Source organism: Drosophila teissieri, chromosome 2L, assembly GCF_016746235.2.
Source record: "Drosophila teissieri strain GT53w chromosome 2L, Prin_Dtei_1.1, whole genome shotgun sequence".
Classification (NCBI taxonomy): domain Eukaryota; kingdom Metazoa; phylum Arthropoda; class Insecta; order Diptera; family Drosophilidae; genus Drosophila; species Drosophila teissieri.
Genome location: NC_053029.1, coordinates 12,881,633 through 12,904,239, shown reverse-complemented (window position 1 = coordinate 12,904,239; position 22,607 = coordinate 12,881,633). Strand labels below are relative to the sequence as shown.

At 40.5% G+C, this 22,607-nt stretch overlaps 2 protein-coding genes across 4 annotated transcripts in view; both read right to left on the bottom strand.

Annotated features, from left to right (window-relative positions):
• The window catches only part of LOC122611714 (CUGBP Elav-like family member 2), a 105,641-nt gene extending 98,935 nt beyond the window's left edge, over positions 1–6,706 (bottom strand). For both annotated transcript variants that reach the window (XR_006325548.1, XM_043784988.1), the window contains exon 1: positions 6,594–6,706. The gene's annotated coding sequence lies outside the window, so the exon portion shown is untranslated. The remainder of the gene's footprint in view (positions 1–6,593) is intronic.
• LOC122611715 (2',5'-phosphodiesterase 12) lies at positions 1,936–6,729 on the bottom strand. 2 transcript variants are annotated; one of them, XM_043784990.1, is made up of 4 exons: positions 6,594–6,729; positions 4,579–4,889; positions 4,412–4,520; positions 1,936–4,346 (listed from the first exon to the last, which is right to left on the bottom strand). In XM_043784990.1, the coding sequence occupies exon 4, from the start codon at positions 4,319–4,321 to the stop codon at positions 2,639–2,641; it is 1,683 nt and encodes a 560-aa protein (XP_043640925.1). In that variant the 5' UTR covers positions 4,322–4,346; positions 4,412–4,520; positions 4,579–4,889; positions 6,594–6,729; the 3' UTR covers positions 1,936–2,638. The 2 variants fall into 2 exon arrangements, with proteins under 2 accessions (XP_043640925.1, XP_043640924.1); XM_043784989.1 differs by having other exon boundaries at positions 1,937–4,520.
• Positions 6,730–22,607: the final 15,878 nt, after the last annotated feature.

The following is a 22,607-nucleotide window of genomic DNA, read 5'->3' as shown; positions in this document are numbered from 1 at the left end:
AATTATGCGTCAGTAGGAAGGCAAAGTTTATGGGGGAGACCCCAGCAAAGTCGAGGCGAAAGAAGATTCGCAGACAGTTACGGTCCAAGTGCATGCAGTGCCCCTCCAACTGGCAGGGGAAAAAGGAAAATCGCAGGGGGAGCTGGAGAAAAAGCAGGCAGCCAAAAGGCCAGAAAGAGAGAGGGAAAAGGGAAAGAAAGAGACGGGGACAGAGCACGCAAATATGCCAAAGCTTGCAGAGACAACAAACAGGAAGTACGCATTTCCTGCACTCGAGCAAAGAAAAAAAAGCAGCAGATAAAATAAAAACATTCCAAGGAGCAGGAATTGCTGGGAAAATATGGAGAAATCAGGAATGGAATCTGGGGAAACAGGGAAACGCAGTCGAGACACAGTAGAAATGTCGCGACGACAACTTTTTGACACAAAAGTGCCCGGAAAACAGTTTTTCTTTAGTTTTCCCAGCCAGTCGCCCTTCGCCGTGAAATTAATTGAAACCGACTAGACCTCTGGGGGAGTGAGCGAACGAGGTGCAGACTTGATCTTGACACTGTCCCCTGGCGATGTCCCTGAATTTGCCAAGTACCACAGCTCCAGCTCCAGCTCCACTCTCCCCATTTCAATTACAACTGACCCTTTAGTTGCAGCAAAGCGCTGGCTTTGATAACGCAAGAAATGTTTTAAATTGTGTTGCATATTCTGCAGAAGAACTTAAAACCTTTTTACTTGTTTACTTTTTATATATTTTACAGACACCACAAATATGCACCATATTTTCCAACAATTTTTAGGTTTCAGGGTTTGAATCTTGGTTAGCGAGTCTTGGTAGCGAATTTGCTTACTCAGCAGTGCCTTCCACTTCACCCACCCAATGAGTTTGGTGTCTCAGGTTGACCCCGTCGAGATTAAGTGGGCGTTTAATTTGGCAACTTGCAACTTGCCCCCCGAAGACCCCAAACCAAAACCCCTCCCCGCAAATCCCATTCCGCACCACCCTCGTCTATGAAAATACTGCGTTAATGTAATCCACGCTCCTGGCATTTCCGTATGCTTCCGTTTGCTTTTTCTTCGCCGGTTTTTTGGTTTTTTATTTTTTGGGTGGTTTTTTCTTCTTTTTTGTGGGGCTTTGTCCTTGGCAGTTGCCTCGTAACTTTGCCACTTGGATGATCTCTCCCCTGCTGTTATGCTATTTTAGCTTAATCAACAAAGTAAATAAAATGTCCTGGCGATGACCCTTGGCTGGAGGTTATTTTCTGTCATTTTTTTATGGACTCAATGTACGAAGTGAGTAACGTAAATAAATAAATAAGTTTAGCATTACCGTTTGCACATAAATGTTGGTTTTTATAATGCAAGCATCACAAGTTAAATTTCTCCAATCGGAAGTAATAAGTAAAGAAATTAATGAACGGATTTTGTTTGAAATATTCACCACTTTCCACCACTCAACCATACCCACAAACTCATTAAAATCTTTTGAATTTGCCCTACACATGTTGCCATGGAAAAATCAGAACTAAATCAAGCGAATTCACTTTGATGTGCAATAACAATATGCCTCATATGCGCAGGAAAATGAGGAGCTAAAGCAAACCAAACCAAACTCAACCAAACCGAGAGTGGAAAGCTGAGCTTCCTCTTTTCCCATTCCCATTTTCCGCGCTGCAAGAAGTTAGTTGTCAACACGGTGCCACGTAATTATAGAGTTGCAGGGCTTATAGAACACCACACGAACGGCTACAGCCGAAGAAAAATGAATAGCACTTCCTTATATGCATCTATGTGCATATTCATATTTATTGAATAAACTTAAAAGCTTAATTTAGAGCTTAAAGCAATTTATAGGATATTCTCAACAATAATGTATTGTATTTGACAAAAGGATTTAACATCGATTAGTGATAGTACTATTACCTTCACCGAGAGTGTGTGGCGCACATCGGGCCACATTTCATTTGCTTTCTAATAATTTCTGTGGAAAATTCCGATTGCACATGTGGGACTTTATATTGGCAGCACTGTGGAAACCAATTAAAATGCTGCACTGGCTCTGATTATGGCCAACGACAACTTTGCGGGGGAGTGGCGGCCTGAATAGATTGGTATGTGTCAACTAAGTGCAGTTAATTAGTGCGAAAATCACTTCAGTTGGCTTGGGATATTTTTTCTCACTCGGATTTCTTTTCAGCTTTTCGCGCCATTGTTGTTGGCGCCACCTCCTGCGATGGAGCGTTTTTCCTTGGCGAATTTTCACGTTAATTGCTCTGCGTCCTGCAATCAGCCGGAAAACAGGAGCAGAAGCCCTGAAATTCAGCTGCTTGCAGACGGGCTAAGCCACTCAGGGATTTACTCAATTTGTTGTCACTTCATTCCGCAATTTATTTCGGTTTATTTTCCTTGTTTTAGTCTATCTTGAATCTACGCAGTTATTCGTTTATTTTCCATGGCTTTTAAAGCATAAGAGATATTAGTTATTAGGCCGAATTTGTTGCAGGAAAAAAGTACTTTAAACGTATATTTAAAAGTTAAATATCGTAAGTATTACATTACATGTAAGCATAGTATTTGGCTTTCTAATATATTTATTTATGCTGATAAATCCCCGAGATATTCTAAATGCAGTATGCAAGACCCAAATTTAAAGAAACTTAAGATCGGCTACCAGAGCCACATGATCGGATGGAAAAACAGGCGAAGGTATGGCAGCGTTGGCTTTCAGCTCCTCCTCTGTTGGCAGTGGGACCACCTTTAGCAACTCGAAGCGATCGTTTTGGTAGAATACGTAGTCCAAGCAACCCGAAAACAGGGTGGTGTAGTGGGTATACTCCGGTGCCCCGTAAGCAGAGCCCATCTTGAACGGCTGTGAGAGCTCCACATTCGAAACAGCCTGCTCGGAATTACTTCGCCAATCCTCCAGAGTTCTGTCCGCGAGCTGCTCCGTCATCAACTTGTAGATTCCGCACTCGGGAACGCTGTTGAAATCGCCACAAAATACCAGTCCAATGTTCTTGGGGCTACTTATATTAAAGTCCTTCAATGCTTTGCTAATTGAGTGCTCTATAAAGAGCATGGAAAATCCCATCTGCAGCAGTCGAATGTGATCTGCATCCGGATGGAAATATAAATGCGTGTTGGCCACCAGCACGTAGTTATCGGTGTCCTTGATCCTGAGCAAACAAGTTTGCAGAGTGGTGGACCGATCACAGATTCGTTCTGCCAATTGTGCGTAAACTTTGATCTTATTCCAGAGGCTTTCAAACACGGGCAGTACGGGGATGTTGGATCCCAAATGCAGAACCTGGGAGTCCAGGAGGTCAAAGCGCGAGTTGCGATAGAAAATGGCCACTCCCTCGGCACATTTGCCTTTGGGGGCCATTAAGCCGTGATAGTCATACGGAGGTTGTGCGAGGATTTCCTTTAAATCAAAGTCGAATATCCGCTGATCGACCTCTTGCAGGCAGAGAATATCGGCGTTGTAGCCGATGATCTCGTTGATGAAGAGCGGTTTCCTGTAGTCTATTTGCAGATACTTCGCTGGGCAATAGGAGAACAGAGTGCTACCGGCATAGTCACTGCTGGCATACAGATCGGCCAGCAGATTGTAGGACACCACCCGCATTTCATTGGGGGCGCTCAAAGAGTGTGGCGTGTGCCTGTGGCGATCTTGGAATGGACAGGATCCGGGAGATTCCTGCACCGCAGAGTTGGATATCTTCTCCAACACCGGACCAGCCATTCCCTGTGCGTTTCCCGGCGTTACCACTAACTTGAGATGGTAACCAACGTTCTCAGGCGCCACCAGATACTGAAATCCCTCTCCGCACTCCTCCCAATCCATGTCCGTGGGTTTCTTGGCCTTGGACCAAACTGCTTTGCTGAACTGGCGATCTCCGAACTGAATCTGCACATTGGTCGGGTAGGTGACGAATCCCGCCAATATGCACGAGGGCAACTTGAGGGCTGAAATCCATGGCGGATTGAACACCAAATCGTAGACTGTGTCCAGCACCTGCAGCTTCACGTTGCTGACATCCTGGGTGAGTAGATCGCCAAAGGTCAATTCACTCAGTTTGCCATCGTAGTTGTCGTTCAGGAGTTTCACATTGATTTCGGCGGGTGGTTTGGTTTTCAGTTTCTTGCACGACTTGGCCAGCCGGCTTTGAATATTGCTCTGAATCCGGGCCAGAATCGCATCGATGGGCTCGTTCATTTGGCGACGGAAATTGAACTCCCGGTCTATCTTCAAGTTCGCATTCACAAAGCGAAACACAATGTCCAGTTCCTTGCTATCACTTGCGTTTCTGAAGTAAACCTTCTCCATTTTGCCAGCGAAAGTGCCACAAAATCTGGACAACAGTGAAACTCTTTTATTTCCGAGAAGTTTATCAGAACTGCCGACTATGTTTTTTACCAAAGAAACTGCCAGACTTTTGGAGCCTTGGATAAAACCCATCAAAGTTGCAAATCGGTTGAAGATCGCTGTTGCATAAAGGGGACTTCCCCTGTTTTTCCCGATTTATCTGCGAAATATTTGCATTAGCCCACTTCACTTGGTGCACAGACTTCGCATCAACTCACTTGTGCAGACTTAGTTGCAGAATTTGTTACTTTCATATAGTTTTACACCTTTTAGAACCGGCGAGCAGTCGTTTTGCACCAAAACACCGCAGAAATCGGGGGAAACTGCGCCGATTTCGATAAAACTAAGAGAGTTTTTCACCTTTTCGCTCTGCCACGCTGCGATCAGCTGTTGTGTTTGCCATTCACAGTGCAGTGCACCGCATGCTCGGCATGGAGAAACAGCTGATCTTGAGAGAGCTTGGCCAGCAGTACCGTTAAAGCTTTAGCGTAAAAGCTTTCATATATGCAAGCTTTACTTGATTTCAAATCTTGGAAGCAAATAAATTACTGTAATATTCCAGGGAATATTATTCATAATATAATAAAGCTGATTAAACATATAGTTACTTTGATTAAAAAATCAAAGCCCTCTTGAAAAAATAAACAATTTCTGTTTCCAATTTGCTAATTTGAAAGAAATTCATTTGAATTGTATTTTTATTACGAATACTAACATTCAATATTTTGTATACCATTGGGAACATATACAAAATGAAATTCTGCACAGCTATTTCCTTTAAAGTTTATAATAATTCCACCATCTACAGTGTGCCATTAGAAACTCTATTATTCGCGAAAAATACACCCTAACCGAACTATAAAACCTCCTATTTTACTTCAGGCGAAACTATTTCCACGGCAAACGTCATAAACATTAAGCAAAGTGTTACGATCCAAATGAGACATGCTGCCCGGAACTCTGATGCGATGGGAACTCAACTTTCGGCCAAGTTAAGAAGGGACAACTGAGACGGTGGCCATAAAAATTCGAAACAGAAGCCAGATCATATGTGTGGAGCGTATTTGGGAAATGGGTGGCCATAGGTAGAGGGAGCACACAAGTGCACGGAACGCCGAAACAAGCCAAGAGTTGACTTGGCCAGGCCAAAAAGGAATTGGCTTGGCCCCGAAACAGAGTCAACAACTGTGCGCCACACCAGAGTTTGCCAAAAAGATTGCACTACGAAGGAGCAAAGGCAAAAAAAAATAGCAAAACACCAAAAAAAGCAGAGAAAAATCACATAAAACTCTATAAAGGACACAGAGGACCGAAAAGGACAACAACCTGACTGGCAGGGCAAACGAAACCAATTGAAGAAATGTTGCTGACACCAAAAACGAAACTGCAGCAAGACGCCGATGATGAGGATGAGCCAGGGAATGAGTCTAAGCCCGAGGATGCCAAGGATGCAGAGAGAGCAGAGTCCTTGGGCCAGCGATGTGCAGGATGTGGAGCAGAAGCGGTAAGGACAACAACGAAATTAGTTAGCACTTGAGAGAAAGCAGCTTTGGCTCAGCTCCAGCTCCTGCACTCGTTGCTGGCTTACAACACCTGCGGGAAAGGACGAAGACTCATTCTGCTCGCTCCTCCTTTGTCCGAAAAGCATCGATTAGGCACGGTGCATTGGTAAAGGACTAGAAACTAACTAAGAGTTTCCATTTCAAACATTTAGGAATTAAATTAAGCAATATTTTATAATCTTCATTTAAATCTTCATTTTTGTAGAATTTTGTACCAGCATTTAAAATGAAAGCAATTATAGCTTTTATATTCACAATATTTACATATATCTCATATATAATAACTAACAAAATTCAAAAAATAGGGCTAGTGCCGCACTTGCAACATCGTTAGCTCATCTTCAACAGAAGTGGAGAAGAAACAAGTTCCAAGAGGCAGGCGGCAGCAATTAAATAGCTTCGAGCACTCCGAACTCAATTGCAGCAATTTCAATAACCGTCGAGGACACTCAAAGGACAGCAAGGTCCTTGCGATAATCTGTCATGCAGCGAGGAAGCCCAAGCACCTTGTCCTACACTCACACACACACCAACACACCCACAACACACAGGACGACGGATGCACACCAACCCACTTTCCATTCACACCCAAGGACAACTAGAATATCCGCTTTTGGGTCTTGGGTCTGGGATCTGAGGTCTGGACACTCGAGGAACTTTCTCGCACTCACCTATTTCACTTGCTGCAGGAATTGGTTATATTTCTGCTTTTTTCCTCTTTTCACTTGTAGAATTTGTAGCCGAAAGCAGAGAACTGGGCTATTCCATTTGTAGTCTTGTTGGGCTAACTACTTTGTATATTTTTTTGTAGATTTTCTTCTTAAGTATTATTGATAAAAGCATGGGAAGAGTGACGCGGTACGGCCGAAAGTTTAACACATTGAGAATTTTGCCACCAAGAAGCCGAAAAATTGATGAACTTTTATAAAATTATATGTACGCTACACAATCTGATTTGGAAACACTACAACTAAAAATCTATATTGAAACGTTTTGACAAGCTGTCAGCGAGGCCAACTGAGATACAAAATTTGTTTTTAATTTATATAAATATTGCTACATTTTCATACAAAATATTTTTAATAACGAAACATGAAACAAGGTCTTAAATTAAATGCCATTGATTGCTATCACTGATTCATATCAGTCGCTCAGCTCAGCAAATCGAACGTTTGACATTAGCAATCAATGAATCAACAAATATAAAAGTTTTGCCATAAAAAGTAATTTGCTAAAATTGGCGATTCGAAAAGAAAGTCAAGAGGGTGAGCGAAAAATACCCCAAAGAAATTCAATGAGGCTGAAAATTTCCTGGCTCGACGCCAATCGAAGGCAAAGAAACAAAACAAAACTCGAGTTTCTAATCAATTAAAAAATACAACCAACTTGGGGCAGGGGAAAATCAAGAGGGGGGCAACGATTTTCGGCAGTAAATAAATTACAACCAGCAGGCAGTCAAAGCGATTAAATTGATGGGGTGGCTTGCAGGAGTATCTCGTGCCGAAGAAAGTACAAAACTTCAGTACGTCTGCTGCAATTTTAATTACGCCTGCGATAGGAGCAGGTCGCAAGTAATGGGAAGGCAACCAGTCACGAGCTGCACGAACTCGTTTCGACTGTGGGAGTGCCCTGTAACTTTTTGCCTTGTTAATAGAAAGTAGAAAACTATTTTTCTGTCGATTAAATGGACATTTTCAGTACAATGTACTGGGATAAGCTAAACTAAACTTTGCTAAATGGAAATTCTACAATATACTTTAATGTTTTTATTTAAAGCTATTAATCCCTAATAGGAAATATCTGATTTATTACTTCTGTATTGTATCATTTACAAAATGAATAAATTTTAAATCGATAGAAAAGTCCCTTTACCATTTATCAAAATTGTGCATATTTGAACATAAAAGTTTAACTTTCAACTACCTTTGCAATAAATGCATCCCATTTGCATGAAAAATTACTGAAAAAATAGCAAACCTTGATTGGTGACAAAGTGCTAGATGTGTCTTATATCCTTTGCACAACTTTTACAGGGTACTGCAGGGCGAAAGGCGCCGAGTCGACTAATCCTTTGGCAAGGACTTTGACAGTTGTCTTAGATTGCACAACAACAAAGCCGAGCAGCACAATAACATCTTCATCATTATCATTATCATTGTGCCCAGCACTGTGGGATGAAAAAGTACAATAAACAAAAGCAAACGAAGAAACAACAAACATTATCGCACATCATTATCGTTGTCATTCAGGGAGCGTTCCAGCTTAAAAACACACCCAACCCACACCCACCAGGCCAACAAGTACATACATATATATACGAGTGTACATATACATTTGCTTTATTTTGGTGTTTAGTTAGTTTTTATGAGCGTCATTATTTTCGCTTGCCATGGCGCTAAGCATCTTAAGTGGCTCCTCCTCCCGCATTTTTCCCCACTTTCTAGTGGAGCACTTCCAGCAGTTTCCTTGTGTATTTGTTTGCATAGGCGCAAAATGTCTTCGTCAACTTTTGACGATTTTATAATTTAACTTTTGCCGGCAGCTTCTCCCACTTCCGCCCGCTGGTTTTTCCTCCTCCTAGTTTCGAAAACAACTTAATAATAAGTGAGTGGCTGAGTACAGAGTGCTGGTTGGTGGAAAGTTGACTTGGTTGGAGAAAGACGCCTGCAATTAAGGTGGCACAACCGAGGCTGTGTGTGTTTGTTGGGTCTTTTGGGCTAGGCAATTATTACAGGGGATCCACCATGGTGGGCTGCATTTAGAAAGTTTTCTGTGCGGAAATAATTGTCAAGGATAACCATGGTAATTGTAGGGAAAGGAAAAACTGGCAACTGGTAAACTAGAAAGCAAAGACATGGCTGCGATCATTGTTGTCTGTTGCACACAGAACTCTTGGCAAAATGGTTATAAATAGGGGCATTGTAAATGCAAGAAGCCAATACGAACGATACGAATAAAATTGCCAAGCAAAGCATCATTAAGAACAAAGATACTTCACATACTCCAAAATCCATATCTTTTAAGGCATATTAAGATATTCGGTTGTAGTTAAATTAAGATAAATTCCTGTATTATCCTCAACTGGAAAAACATAATAAATGTATTCTTCAATATTAATCATAAAATGATTTTCTTGTCACAGAAAGGCCCAAAATTATTTAAAATATTATTTTGAAGTTAGCAGCGTGCGAAATTAGATTATCAATCAAAGCGGTAATATATGTAAATGTTTTTTTAGGAACTGTCTAATTTTATTCTATTTTTAAAACCTTATTTTAGGAACATAACCCAGTGACATTTGAAGGCATCTTAATATAGAAAATAAAATAAATGGGGTTGCAGGAAATAAGATTCTCCTTTGAATAACATTTTAAACATCTGGAAGTGAAGTCTACTACAATAATGCCATCTCCACTTAATACCTGAGCTTACTCACCTGTTAACTTCACCCGAAAGGGTTGTTGTTACCAAACTTAAATTAGGAGCTCAAAGTTTACTGTAAGTAAGCTAATTTGATAAAGGAAAGAGGACTGGCCATCTGTAAAGGCATAACGAATTAAATGCCACAGTTGATACAGCCATTTGATACAGCCGCTTGCATACATCACTCCCAGGCATCGTCATCAATATAAATTTGCTTTGTCAGAGCTGCTTTATGTTGTAAATATCGAACCGAACAAATGGCTTGAAACACACATAAGTGAAGCATATGTTAAAAGCTGGAGGAATAGAATCCGAAAAGCGTAAACAAGCTGCTTTTCATGTTTGACATGCGTTAGGGAAGAAATGAGGGAACTAAGAACCCACAGATACATTGCATTGGCAGCATATTACAAAAGTCAAGCAAGTAAAAACAATAAAAAGACGCACAAAACAATGACAATTCACAAAGAAGACAGAGTAAAGAACACTGGAGGCCACGCCGCAAAAGGTTGCTAGCAAGCGAATGAAAAGGAATCTTTAAGCTTCTTTTTTATCTGCCCCACCAACACGGAACCTTATATGCGAGGGACTGGGATCCCTTTCGTTACCATAATAATGAAACATCTATAAATTGCCAGCCACTTTCATCGATTCCCGGCTCCTCAGCTTTTCCTTCTGCCCGGCGATGTCCTCCGGAGGACCATAAATAATATTATTATGGCTCCAGGAGGCAACTTGTATTTGTCAAAGCAAACAGAGCTGCTCAACTGAAGCTGGAACTGGAGCAGGAGCTGGAAGAATCCTTTCCGATCCCCCCATTTGGAGGCATGCCTGGCCTTGTTAACGGCATTATTATTGGCAGCCATTATTCATGCAACAAGTGATGCTCAGTGGCAGAGCGGCAACTTCCGTCTAATTACGGCTAATTGAATGGCCCTAAGTTCCGGGATTTGCCAATTGATTTGTAGTGGGATTTCCGTAAAATATGACAGTCTACATACCATGTATGTATGTTCCTTCGCAGCTGTTTAAATGTGAATGTTGCAACTACAATTATTTATTGTTCCAGCCAGATAATCCCGATTATAAAATATGAATGCCACAAATTAACCAAACAAATCTATTAACACACATGTGAGCAGTAAAGATAGTTTTTTCACAAATGTATCTATAAACTGAATAAAAACTTGTGAAATTAATCTGTCACGCGAGGAAAGCCGATATGTACATAGCGACATTTTAATCAATTATAATGCCATAAAAAAGTAAACACAGTGCTGAGGATAAGGAAACCTTTATTGGCACATCGACAGCAAATAAAAACCACAGCATCAACATGAATAACAACAAATAGGCGAAAACAGATAACAGATAGCCAAGCAACAGAGATTTATTGCATTTATAAGCACATTTATAGACTTTATACATATATTCGCTGATTTATACAGCCGAGTTAAACCCATGTGGTTTATAATGAGACAACACGTTTAAATGAGGTTAGAGTTGCGTTCGGTTTTGGCCATAAATTGCCCAAATTGCCGGATAAACACAACGCAGAACTTAAAGGCTTAAAAGTAAAGATACTCCACTCGACTCGAGGTGTACTCACATAAGACTCGGATGCATGTAGGACACAGACAGTTATAGTAAATGATAGCTGCGATATCGAAATATATATTTGAATCTATACCAAAAAACCCACAAAGAAAGCAAAACAGTCACTTTATTTTACGTTTTACGGGAGACGTGACGTTACGCTACGCTACGAGACGTAATGACATAAGCGTACAACACTTTCGTTGTTCTATTTTTTTCAACTGCGTTAACGTCCACGACAATTACGGCACTTTTCCAAGTAATTTTTCAGCAATTTTAAAGCACACTTATAAAGAATTTCAGTTTTTAAATGAGCAGCAGTTTTTGTATAAACGCACAACACGAAAACGCAGACGAAACACACAGCAAAAGTCGAATTGAATAGTATAGCAAATTAGAGACGATCAGCAACGTTATCAAGACAACAGACTCTGACAAACTAAAAAAACACAAGACGAAAAAAACGCAACAAAAAATTAAATAAAATAAATGAAAATGCCAACAACAACTGATCGGTGATAATGCTCACATCGAATTAAGAGGCGGCAATCGGCAAACAGAGAAATCGCCTCGAAAAGAAGAGAGTTTTTCTAGCCAGATCTATTTTCGAATAGTGATAAGACCGCCTCGAATCGATCCGTTTGGCATTTGGTTTCGAACGAATACAATCGAATAGCCATCAATGCAACTGACGGCAGAGACCGACTATCGAACTGAATCTCCGAGCGGAGCGCTTATCAGTTCCAAGTGGGAAAAATGTGAGGAGGGATCTCTGAGTTCTTACGAAGATGATCCACAGACTCGGTCAAGGGTAATGACTTAATTCTGACCTTTGGGTATTAAATAGTATAATGACATTTTACTGCTTGAGGAATATTGTAAGCATTTATTTTACTTGTACTGCTTGCTAGAAAACACTCATTTGAACTGAAGAAATCAGCCGTCTTAAGAGGGGAAATGCAAGAGTTGAAAATGTATTGCCAATCCCATTAGAACCCCGCAATTAGGCATTGCTCAGCTGACTACTTGGCACTGCAGTTTATTTTTTCCGTCCCATTGAGCTAAACGCCTTTCAGGACGACTTCCTAATGGACTCCATTCGCCGATACTCAGTCCGAGAACATAAGAACCAAATCGATTTACAGGACATGGGGCACGTGACCACCAGGTATTATCACCGACTCCAGACTGGATCGAAATACCACCCACTCCCCCACGGTTTCCACTTCAATTGGCTACTTAAAACTTTAACAGCCGTAAATTCGCAACAAGCAAGGGCTATGAAATTTAATAGCAGATACCATTCTAGAGAAAAAGGAAAACACCCTGGAAATGCCTGACCAGCCAATACAATACGCAACTGTATTAGCTCACGTATCAGTAGAAGTACGTATTTCGTCTGGTCATTATTCCGATGTTGCTGCTGCTACAGCGAAACACACACATTATTGACTTTTATGGCCGTTGCTGCGACTCCGACTGCGTTGTATCTATGTATCTTTCGCAGTCAAAGTTGCGTGGATTAAGAAGGGGGATGGGTTACACCACAATATGTTTAAGTATAATGAATTCCCTGAAAATATGAGCTTATTTATCTAAAAACCATTTAATTCAATCATATTACTGTTTAAAAATTATAAAAGTTGTTATAAATTACCAGTCCTTTGAAGCTCCCCTCAAATATCTCCTTGTAATTAGACATTGCTTGGGCTGTCTTAAGGAGGTTCCACTGTGTTCCTGGCTTTCCGCTTTTTCTGCAGCAGATACTTCTGTTACTGCTGCCTTTTCCTTAGCCCTTTGCGTGTGTTTACATTTTCCACTATGTAATTCGTTGCATTTTGTTGCATGCGTGTGAGTGGGAAATATTTATGGGGGTTGCTCCTTTGTTCAAGCACATGACCAAAACAGGTTCCTCCGATATCCTCCCCTATTCTTGCGATTCTTTCGCTCCTGCTGCTCAAGTTTAACGAAGTGTTAAATGGCCAGGAGCGGCGAGTGGGCCAAGAAACGAGGTATCCGCTTCGATTTCATCTCATCGCTGGCCGTGCTGGTCAACGCCTTTTTATCGAAATTTGTCACGCACGGCGGAATTTTTGCGCTCCTTTTTGTTCTGTTTGGTCTGGATTAATAGAACGAAAAAGATTTTCATTCGGAAAATGTTTGCTACATGAGTCGCATGAATGACAGCTGCGAGAAGGAAAAGTGTCGATGGGCCAAGGCAGTTGTAGCTGGACTAGGAGTTGGAGTTGGCATGTTGACACGGCTCAAGGCGCACGTGTGTGGTCTAATACCTTTGGATGACAAAAATTGCATTACTCTCACTTTCTGCCCGGTAAGGAGGCTGAATGGAGCTTAGGAAGTATACTTCTTTGTTTGCCCATAAATGCCTGGATAAAGGTAAACATGATTCTTGGGATTTCCTATTTGGCTCGGTGATGAATGTGCCTCGTTTAATGGACGTTTATTGAATTCGGAACAGGTAAAATGGATGAGATTTCCGAGCCTCAACTGTCGTAAACTAATTTTATACAATTCCCAAATCATTACATTAAAGTCATTTTCGAGTTTATTTAAAATCATGTTACCAGACATAAACTCAACAAATGCAACAACAAATTTTATATGTTTCCAGTTTACCCCTCAAATTGTATACGTATTTTTCTGTTGCGTAATTTTCCCAGCCACGAGGAATCAATAATGACCACACAATAAGTTAATAGCTTCATTTACCGACCAGAAAACCCTCCACTTGTGGTACTTGGGTGGCGGTTGTGTATCTTCGGCTCCAAGGTTCCATTCGAATCTAATAACCGGCAATTTGCCAAACACCCGAGGACCGAAGCATTTTAGAGTGTTGCAAAGAAATTAGCCATCATTTAGTGTAATGAGCATAATAATGGCAACTAATGGCCACCAACAACTAACCCAGCAACACAAAAGCAGCACGAGTCGATCCGCCATTTGATTAAACAAAGATTGACTGAAGTGCGATTAACTTTGGGATAGGGCGCCAAGTGTTATAAATGTGGTGCAATTTGTACGAAAAGGAAAGCTAGCCAGCGAAATGCTGGTAAATACATATTAAGCAAAAAAGAAAAATATCCAAGGCCATGTGAATTACTCAATTAATTCAGCTCGGTCTGCCAATAATCATAAATAAACTCCCACACGGAACCTAGAACCTACACTCGCTACACTTTTAATTATTTTCGCTCTCGTCCCTAACAAATTTAATAAAGAATAATTACAAGGAAACCAATAACACCAAGCACCCAAATGGGTGTGTGTGTGTGTGTTTGTGTGTGCGGAAAAATAATTAACAAAAATCCGCCCAACAGCAGGCAACTTCTTTTGCCGACATCCACACAAAAGTATAACCACAAATGGCATGTAATTAACATATAAATTAAAGCCTAATACATATTTACGTAGCAATAAAGTGCTGAAATTGCTGCTTCAGCTCACTTTGCCATTCATCAAGGATTTCGGTCGAGCCCGTAACATAAATATGCGTTAGATTACTTGGTCAGCAGATTTTGTCATTTTTAAAACGGGCAGATATCATAATCAATTTTTAGATAAATCATATCTTAAGGGAACTTCTAAAAGTTACCATGAGCATTCAACTTTTCATATTGATTACTCACAAAATATATAGAAATGGTCCAAAAATAACTAAATAATACACATTTCACAAAGTCGGGGAAATGAAAATATAATGGCGAACGCGACTGACGGCAAATCAATTTCCGCAGCGAAATTTTAAAATCAACGAACAAAGGATAAAGGAAAATGTCAGTGAGTGGCACAGGCTTAAATAATTTTCGCTAAATTAGTTGACATTTTGCGTATTCAGTGGATTCGAGTAGGAAATGGAGATGGTTAGCTGTCAGTTTGGTTTAACAAGAATCGAAAAAAAGCAGTAAAAGCCAGACAGAAATGACAGATAAAATAAAACCCATTTTACACCAGAATCATTCATTTGCGGAGCACATTCGTAAAATCGTCCATCGCATTGTTTTATGTCAGCTTCATCAGCAGGAACTGAAACCGAACTGGGGCATCATCGAATGGGGATTCAATTGTGCTGAACAGTAGCAGTAAAATCAACAGCAGGTCGCCGAATATCTAGCCGAATTCTGTATGTCCTAGAGATTTGAACTAAAGATTTAATACTTATAATAAGAGAATTAATAGATTGATTCTTAAACTTTAAGTAAGAATTTTTATTTAAGTTTTGCTAACCTTTTTTAAATTTTTCTTGATAACCCTTACCAGAGTAAAAATGCGACTTCTAAACGAAATACTCCTTCCATTTAACTCGAAATCCATTGATGACTTTAGAAAGCACAGTGCTGATACTTGCTGATGATGATTTTGAAGTCGGTGACGAGGATATTTCGGTTTGACTGCAGTTTTTAACATGGCACGTTCCTTCTTACTCCCCAAATGCCCCTCGGCGATTGCAACAAAATGCTGACGGATTCGGCACTGCCACACATGGACAAAACATCACAAACAAATTGAGACAGCTGCACTGCGAAGAAATTTGCATTCTATATTTGATGCTAGAAAAGCACTGGGTGGAGATGTAATTATTTTGCATTTTTACCCAACATAATCTTTTAATTTCCCAACATTGTGAATTGTTGAAGCCAGCTAGAATGACATTTGGTCTTGCTATTACTTATTTAATCTTTTTTAACTAATTTTTGCGTTATTTTTGTTTGTGTAGGAGATAAAAAGATCTGCAGTGAAAACAAAAACAACAGAAGAGACCCCTGTAGGCGAGGGCCTCGACTAGCAGATACTTTAGATGCAGTCAGTCGAAAATACAGATAGACGGACATGATAAGATCGACATGGCTAGTGATTCTGGTTGAGATTATTTGCATAATAGAGTAGGAAAGGCCTGCCACTACCTATTAAATACTTTAAAACGAAACTACTCTGCAAGTAAAGGGTATACAAATGGCGGGTTGTTCACATTGTGTATTCGAAATGATACCCCTATCCGACCTGTTTAAAAATGTTTTTCTTTGAAAACTAGGTCGGTTGTGCAGAAAAAGGGCTCTAAAATACACGCTCGTATTGAATTAAAACATCGAAAATAATTTTTTAATAAACAAATATTACAATTCTGATCGACATAAATATTATAAAGAAAGAAATTAATAATAAAAATATTTACATCTATCCAATTTTTTTTTATTAAAAATTTAAATAAAAAAATAATACATAGAATGCATCACCAAAATTTTTTAGCCTTGTTTTATACCGTTATCGTAGATAAAAGTATACTAGATTCGTTGAAAGTATTAACAGCAGAAGAAGCGTTCCGACATATAAATATATATATTCTTGATCAGATCAATAGCGAGTCGATCTGCATGTCGTCTTCCGTCTGTCCGTCTGTCCGTCGTATGAACGTCGAGATTCAGAACTACAAAAGCTACAAAGTTGAGATCAGCATGCAGACTCCAGAGACATAGAAGCAGCGCAAGTTTTCGATTCATGTGCAGCCATCTAACGCCACAAACCGCCAAACTGCCACGCCACACTTTGAAAAATGTTTCGATATTTTTCATTTTTGTTAGTCTCTTAATTTCTATCGGTTTGCAAAAAAATATTTGCCACGCCACCTAACGCCACAAACGCCAAAAGCTGCACCCACATTAAAATTTTAATTTCATTTATATCTTTAAATTATCGATTAAAAATTACATAAAAAAAAAAACTAATACATAATTATTCATTAAAACTTAATTATTAAATAAGAAAACAAAAGAAAGCAAATAATTCAAATAGAAACCCGTAAAAATCCTTAAAAACTTTTGTCTTATACACTCCTAGAAGTTTGTCCTTTAACAACTTTATTCAATTTCGTGGCGGTCCTTCGCCCCTTCGAAAGATTATCGCTGGTTTTCCATCAACCACATCAAATGCTTTCTGTGCTCCATTTCCCCTTGCAAAACTTCAATGCAGCGCAGGACCGCAAATCCCGAAAATCAGTCACAATTATTACACCCAGACTGAGGAAAGGTCGGCCCTGAGGTTAAGCCCGACCGCCCCTCTTTATTAAGCCTTCCATTTGTGGGCAAAAGCAAGGAGCAAATACCGTGGAACAATGCTAAAACTATTCCCCATAACAAATGCGAACCGAAAGTGGGTTGCCCCTTTGGCGGATGTTGTGGGGGAGGCAGTTGGGGATGCGAAAGTTGGTTGGTTGGCTGATTGATAGACAAGGAGACAGTCACCGACACCATCGACGTCTATAGTTCCACTCCATTCTAGCTCGGTCTTTTGAGCCCTCCCCCCTCTTGGTTGTTGTCAATTAACGTACGAAAATGACTTCCGCTTTGATTGTGTGCCCCCTCCCCGCTCCCCCATTCCCTTGCCGCCATAAACCTCATCCATCGATCGAATGTCAACTGGTTGACTGCCTGCCTAACTGTCACAGCCTGTTTCCGTTTCCGATTAAAGCTTTGGCAAATAGTTTTGAGAGTCCTGCCAGCCATTCAGCCCCTTATCGTGATCGTGGTGGTGGCGAAAGGCTTCATTCGAAATGATTTCTGCAATTGTTGTCGGTGCTCCACCATCATCAATCGCTTGATTAATGACCGGTTAATTGTCCCTTTTATAGAAGGGAGCAATAGCAAATTCTTTGCTTCTTTGGGGGGCAGAATTGTTAGTGTTGATTTACTGAAACACTTTTTATATTTGCTAGTAGTGAAACAACTTAAAGATGCTATGATACTCTTATAATATCTTATTAACTTAAGACAAGTACAAGAAGTCTGAAGGTGTAAAACAATTAAAATGGTTTGATCGAAGTAGTTTCATTGAAGTTCCAACGCCAAAGCACTGATTCCAATCCACTGCTGGAAAATCCCTTCGCTCTGCAAGAGCCGCATGCAAATTACTCTGGGAAAATCAGAGTCGCAGGGCATCACTTATACACTGGGCGACACCTTTTGGGAGCAAGCAAAGCATGAAATTAGGCAAACAACTTTACCCAGCCAAACAACAGCAAAAACACAGAAGGAAAAGCGTCGCGCCTAAGCTGCAAAAAAAAAATGGAATGCCAAGGAAATAAAGACAGTGGCAGACTGAGAAAAGAGCAAACAAAACGAAACGCACTGGAGCACTTAAAACGCAAGAAGCATCGAGGAGAAGTCATACACTCAAAAAAATATTAGCTGCATCCACTCAGATAATTAATTGATATTTATTATATTATTTAGAGATGTCTCTTTGCATTCTTAGGTGTAATGATCCTGAGCCTCTGGAAGAAACTTTTGAGTTGTAAAGCTACCCACAGTTAGTCAGTAAATTCACAAACAGCATTCAATTATAGCCATTCAACAACTATCAAGTTTTTCTTTCAGTTTGGGGAAACGGTCAGTGGGTGGAGAGTGGGGTGGCAACAGTCGTGGGGGCAATGAAAAGCTGAAGACGTCGCAGCCGCAGTGCAGACGACGCAAACAGAACGCCTAAGTAATTGCAGAATAAACAAGCATCAACAAAAGATTAAGACGCGCTCGGGGATCCGCCTTTAATCGCCCAACACACACCGCCCACTCACAGCCCAACCCCCCCGTTTCCCCGCCCACAGGGGGAATAAGCCCAAATAAATAAGCCAAGAAAAACATAAACAGCCAACAGCCAAGAGTGAAAGGCAGCGACAATTGCAAACATTCGTCTGCTTCGCAGTTGCAGTAGTTTTTCATCCAGCAAAACTTAAAACGATGAACCAGAGAATATACTAAACTTAAATATTAATATTAAATAATTAAAAATTATAATTTATTATTAATAGTTTTATTTCTAAAGCCAATTATTTATCTATAGGAATATTTATGTTTAAAATAATTGAGCGCACTCATATCTTACCTTAAATGGCATAATGCAATTGTTTAATTTGTGGCGTTTCCAAAGTAATTTAGGAAAAGTTTAAGCATCTTAAAAGCCAAGAGAATCGCAGACAAATTTAACGTTATGAGAAGACGTCGGTGCTTTGCCAAAGAAAATGCGACAGAGATTCGAAACTTTCCCTACATTTGCGGTCGATGTGCAAATGAAGCTCGACGCAAAAAGTGGTCATTACACAACCCGTCCACCGTTCACCTTCCTTCCACCAATCGTTTGTAGAACTTGTCGCTGCAAAAATGTTTGCGAAACTCCTCGAAACTCTGCAGCTTCCCCTCAATCGTCGGAATTTCTTTGGATTTTTGGAAAGCACAAATTTTGGCGTAAAAAAGTTTTAACAACTGCGTTAAGAAAATAGAGCAAAAGGAGTTCAAGCGGCGCTTTGAAGCGTTAAGCAATTTGCCAGTTTCATTCACATTGCCCCAACTAACTCTCTCTCTTACCCTCTTACATCTCTGTATTTTGGCCTTAGCCGGGTCTTGGCCTTAGCCAATTTCGGTCTAACAGTTAAGTGCGGGATTAAGAAAAGATAAACATTTGTAAGGATTTGGCCGAAAGTTTGCCTTTTGGCTTGCTTGTTTTTGTTTCAGTTCTTGTTAGTATTATTATTTTACTTCGCAATGCCTTGCGCCAGTTTGCTTAATACTTTTAAATTCCAGAGGTCAAAACTACAGTGCTTGCAGATGAAAGGTTAAAATCCCTCCCTCTCTTACATATATCTGAAATAAATTCGTATTGTACTTTAAGATACATATCGGTCCCAAGGCAGCTTATTTCAACATCCCTATTTATTTGCCCTTCTGTAAATGGTACTAACTTTTTACGAGCGAGTGCTAACTCAAGAATTTCATATCCACAAACAGCAAGCATTGCAGTGGATGGACCATTTGGCCGATGACTTGTAGACAAGAATCGTAAAATATCAACGCCAATAACTTTGGCCAAAGGCTGTCATGCTGCCAACGGAATCGCAATGAATTGTGCATGTGGCGGAAGTTGCCCTCTGTCCATGTTCCTCTGAAGATGAGCACGAGATGCAGCAGCCAGCGTCTGCAAAACGAGACAAATGGAAAATCTGGGGGCAAACGATTTGCGACACAGAACCAAGAACCAAGTATGACAAGACCCCGGAGCCTTCTGGACCATGACACGCCCCCCGGCAACGGCAACGGCAACGGCAAACGCAAGACAAGGGGGCAAAGGATCTCTGGGCGGCATTATGCGTGCGGATAGCTCAACCAGGGAAATTCTTTCTGCCCCAAGGCGTCAGTCATACGCATATGGACCTGGAGCAGGAGCAGCAGCAGGAGCAGAGCTGCCATATTGATGATGCACTTGCTGCGGCCAATGCACAAAGGTTGCCCATGCAGCCGCAGGCGGTGCCTGCTGCTCTTTTTTTGCTGCTGTTGCATACCAGTTACACTAGACAAAAATATTGGAGTATTTGGTCTTACCTATAAATACAAATTTACACTCCTATGAAACGTGAGTAAGCAGATGATGCATGTATTGATTTAAATATAAATGAGCTCTTACAAAGCTATAGTTCAGTTTTTCAGAAAACACAACTTACTAGCATAGTTTTTTAAATTAATCCCACATTAAGCTAAATGAAGTTCATATTTTCTTGTACTTTTAGTTTTTAGGTATTCAGCTTGATCCCTATTGTTTCTCCCAGTGCAGTCGAAGTTTTGTAGCCTTTTTGCCATTCTTTTCGTCATGCAGTTGGCTGTCTGATTCCAGGGGCGTCGAAGTCTGAGCCCTCCGTTTTGGAGGCGCAAAATGTTTGCACAAAGGCTTAAGGCAAACAAAGCTGAATCAGCAGGACAGAGGCGACTACTGTCTGTCAGCAGGCACTCTCCACTGTACGGGGAGACAATACGAAACGCGGAGGACTTTGGGTGACAAAGGCGAGCGGCGGGGCTGGAAAGGGAAATATTCATTGGCGGGGTGCGAGTGGGAGGGCTGACCCTCCACTTCTAGTTTACTTATTTTACTCTTTTTTTGCCAAGGCAAACAAATGAAAGTGGATCCACTTGAGCGCAGCAAATGAAGTGCCATAGTTGGTTGGCAGGATATGCGGGGGAAGGAGTTCAAGCGGGGGGTAATCGGGTACAAGGAGCAACAGCAGCAGCAGGATCGGGCAGTAAAAGTGCAACGAAAGCGAAAAAGAGCACATGATACAGAGACAAAAAATCGAAAAAAGGGAAGCAAATGCACACAAAATGTCGATGTTAGCCATACAAATGATACAAGCGAGGTACAGTGAAAAGCCCTATAGAGATACTTTTAAACACATCGAAGTAATTTTATATTTTATATAAAAATAACAATGTAACGTTGCTATTAAAATAATAAAGCTCAAGACCTTAACATACATGGGCTTTCATTTAATAAATACTTCACAGTTCTATATTTTGAGAATTACAACCGATTAGCCTTAAGTATTTCAAAACATAGTTATAAATAAACAGTAAATTTAAAAAATATAATATTGAATAGGTAGTTCTTATTCGTATGTACTACTTGCAAATTGTTCGCATCTAATATCTGAAAAAATAGAATAAAAATGATTTAGCGAGTCTTCACTGTAACCATTCAGCTACTATATGTGTGGGTTCGGGAGAAAGTTAGTTGGCAGCAGCGTCGTATGTGTTGCACACTAGTTGACGATGTTGCTGACGTAGCCAGGAGAGGATAGGTCAGGACTCGAGCGGTTGGGAATGGAGATGGAGAACTGGAGTGGGTATGGCCCATTGGGCTGCTTACATAGGATGAGCCGCGCTGGAGCACAATTTTCAAGAGATACGTCAATATTTGACAAGTCGTCATTGTCGTTGGCTGCTCCCCCCACTGATTTCCCACCCCGAACTGCCAATCCCACCAACCTCATTTCCCGCGCGACGTCATCGTTGTGTATTAAGCGTTATTTTCGCTTTGCTACTTGCCGCTCCTTGTTGCTCTTTTTTATGAATATTAGCTTGTTTGCTCGCTGTTTCCTGTCGTATGTCGAGTTCTTGTGTTTGCCATGAATGCAATAAGCACAATATCAGTTTTTCATATACATTTATTTTATATAGAAATTTAAGCAGAGAAAATCAAACTGTAATCAGAAATTCAGAAATCTCTTAATGCATGCTCGGTATAAGTTATAAGGCTATAAAGTCTAGATACTCAATTTTAAGTCATATCTAACCCACACGCTGAATCATTTCCATTTGATAGGTTTCGTCACTATTCTATTCTAACATATGTGCGTCTTTCCCAAAGCACCCAAAAACTTTCCTCTTCTCGTTTGGCTTATTAAGAGTGCCTTGCAATATGAAACTTGTTCATATACCCTCGAAGCGAAACAAATAAATGGAGCCGAACACAAAACAGTCTAAGCCTAGGGCTCAAACTCTATTGAACTTCACTTCAAGCTTGGTAACCCACACCAAGTGTGAAGAACTCTGTTGGATGATGAGTCGAGAAATCACGAAGGGAATAGTGCACTGATAATATGCAAAACTATATAACAAAACCGAAAGTTTTGTAATCCAGTTGATTTTACAATGCTCGTATGGTTTTAAGACACATTTTAATAGCGATTTTATCGGGGCAAGGGCTGAGAAAAAGACTTGAGAATTTTTTGAAGTGTATTCCTCGGCACACCTCAAGCTCCGTAGAGCCGCTACTCAATGCCCACTGAGAGGGACAAGGACATAGACAAAGGACAGCCGATGAAGAGACAGCAG

Bases quoted from the DNA above. Each gene is read 5' to 3' on its own strand.
- LOC122611715 (XM_043784989.1), bottom strand. From the start codon at position 4,453: ATGGGTTTTATCCAAGGCTCCAAAAGTCTGGCAGTTTCTTTGGTAAAA.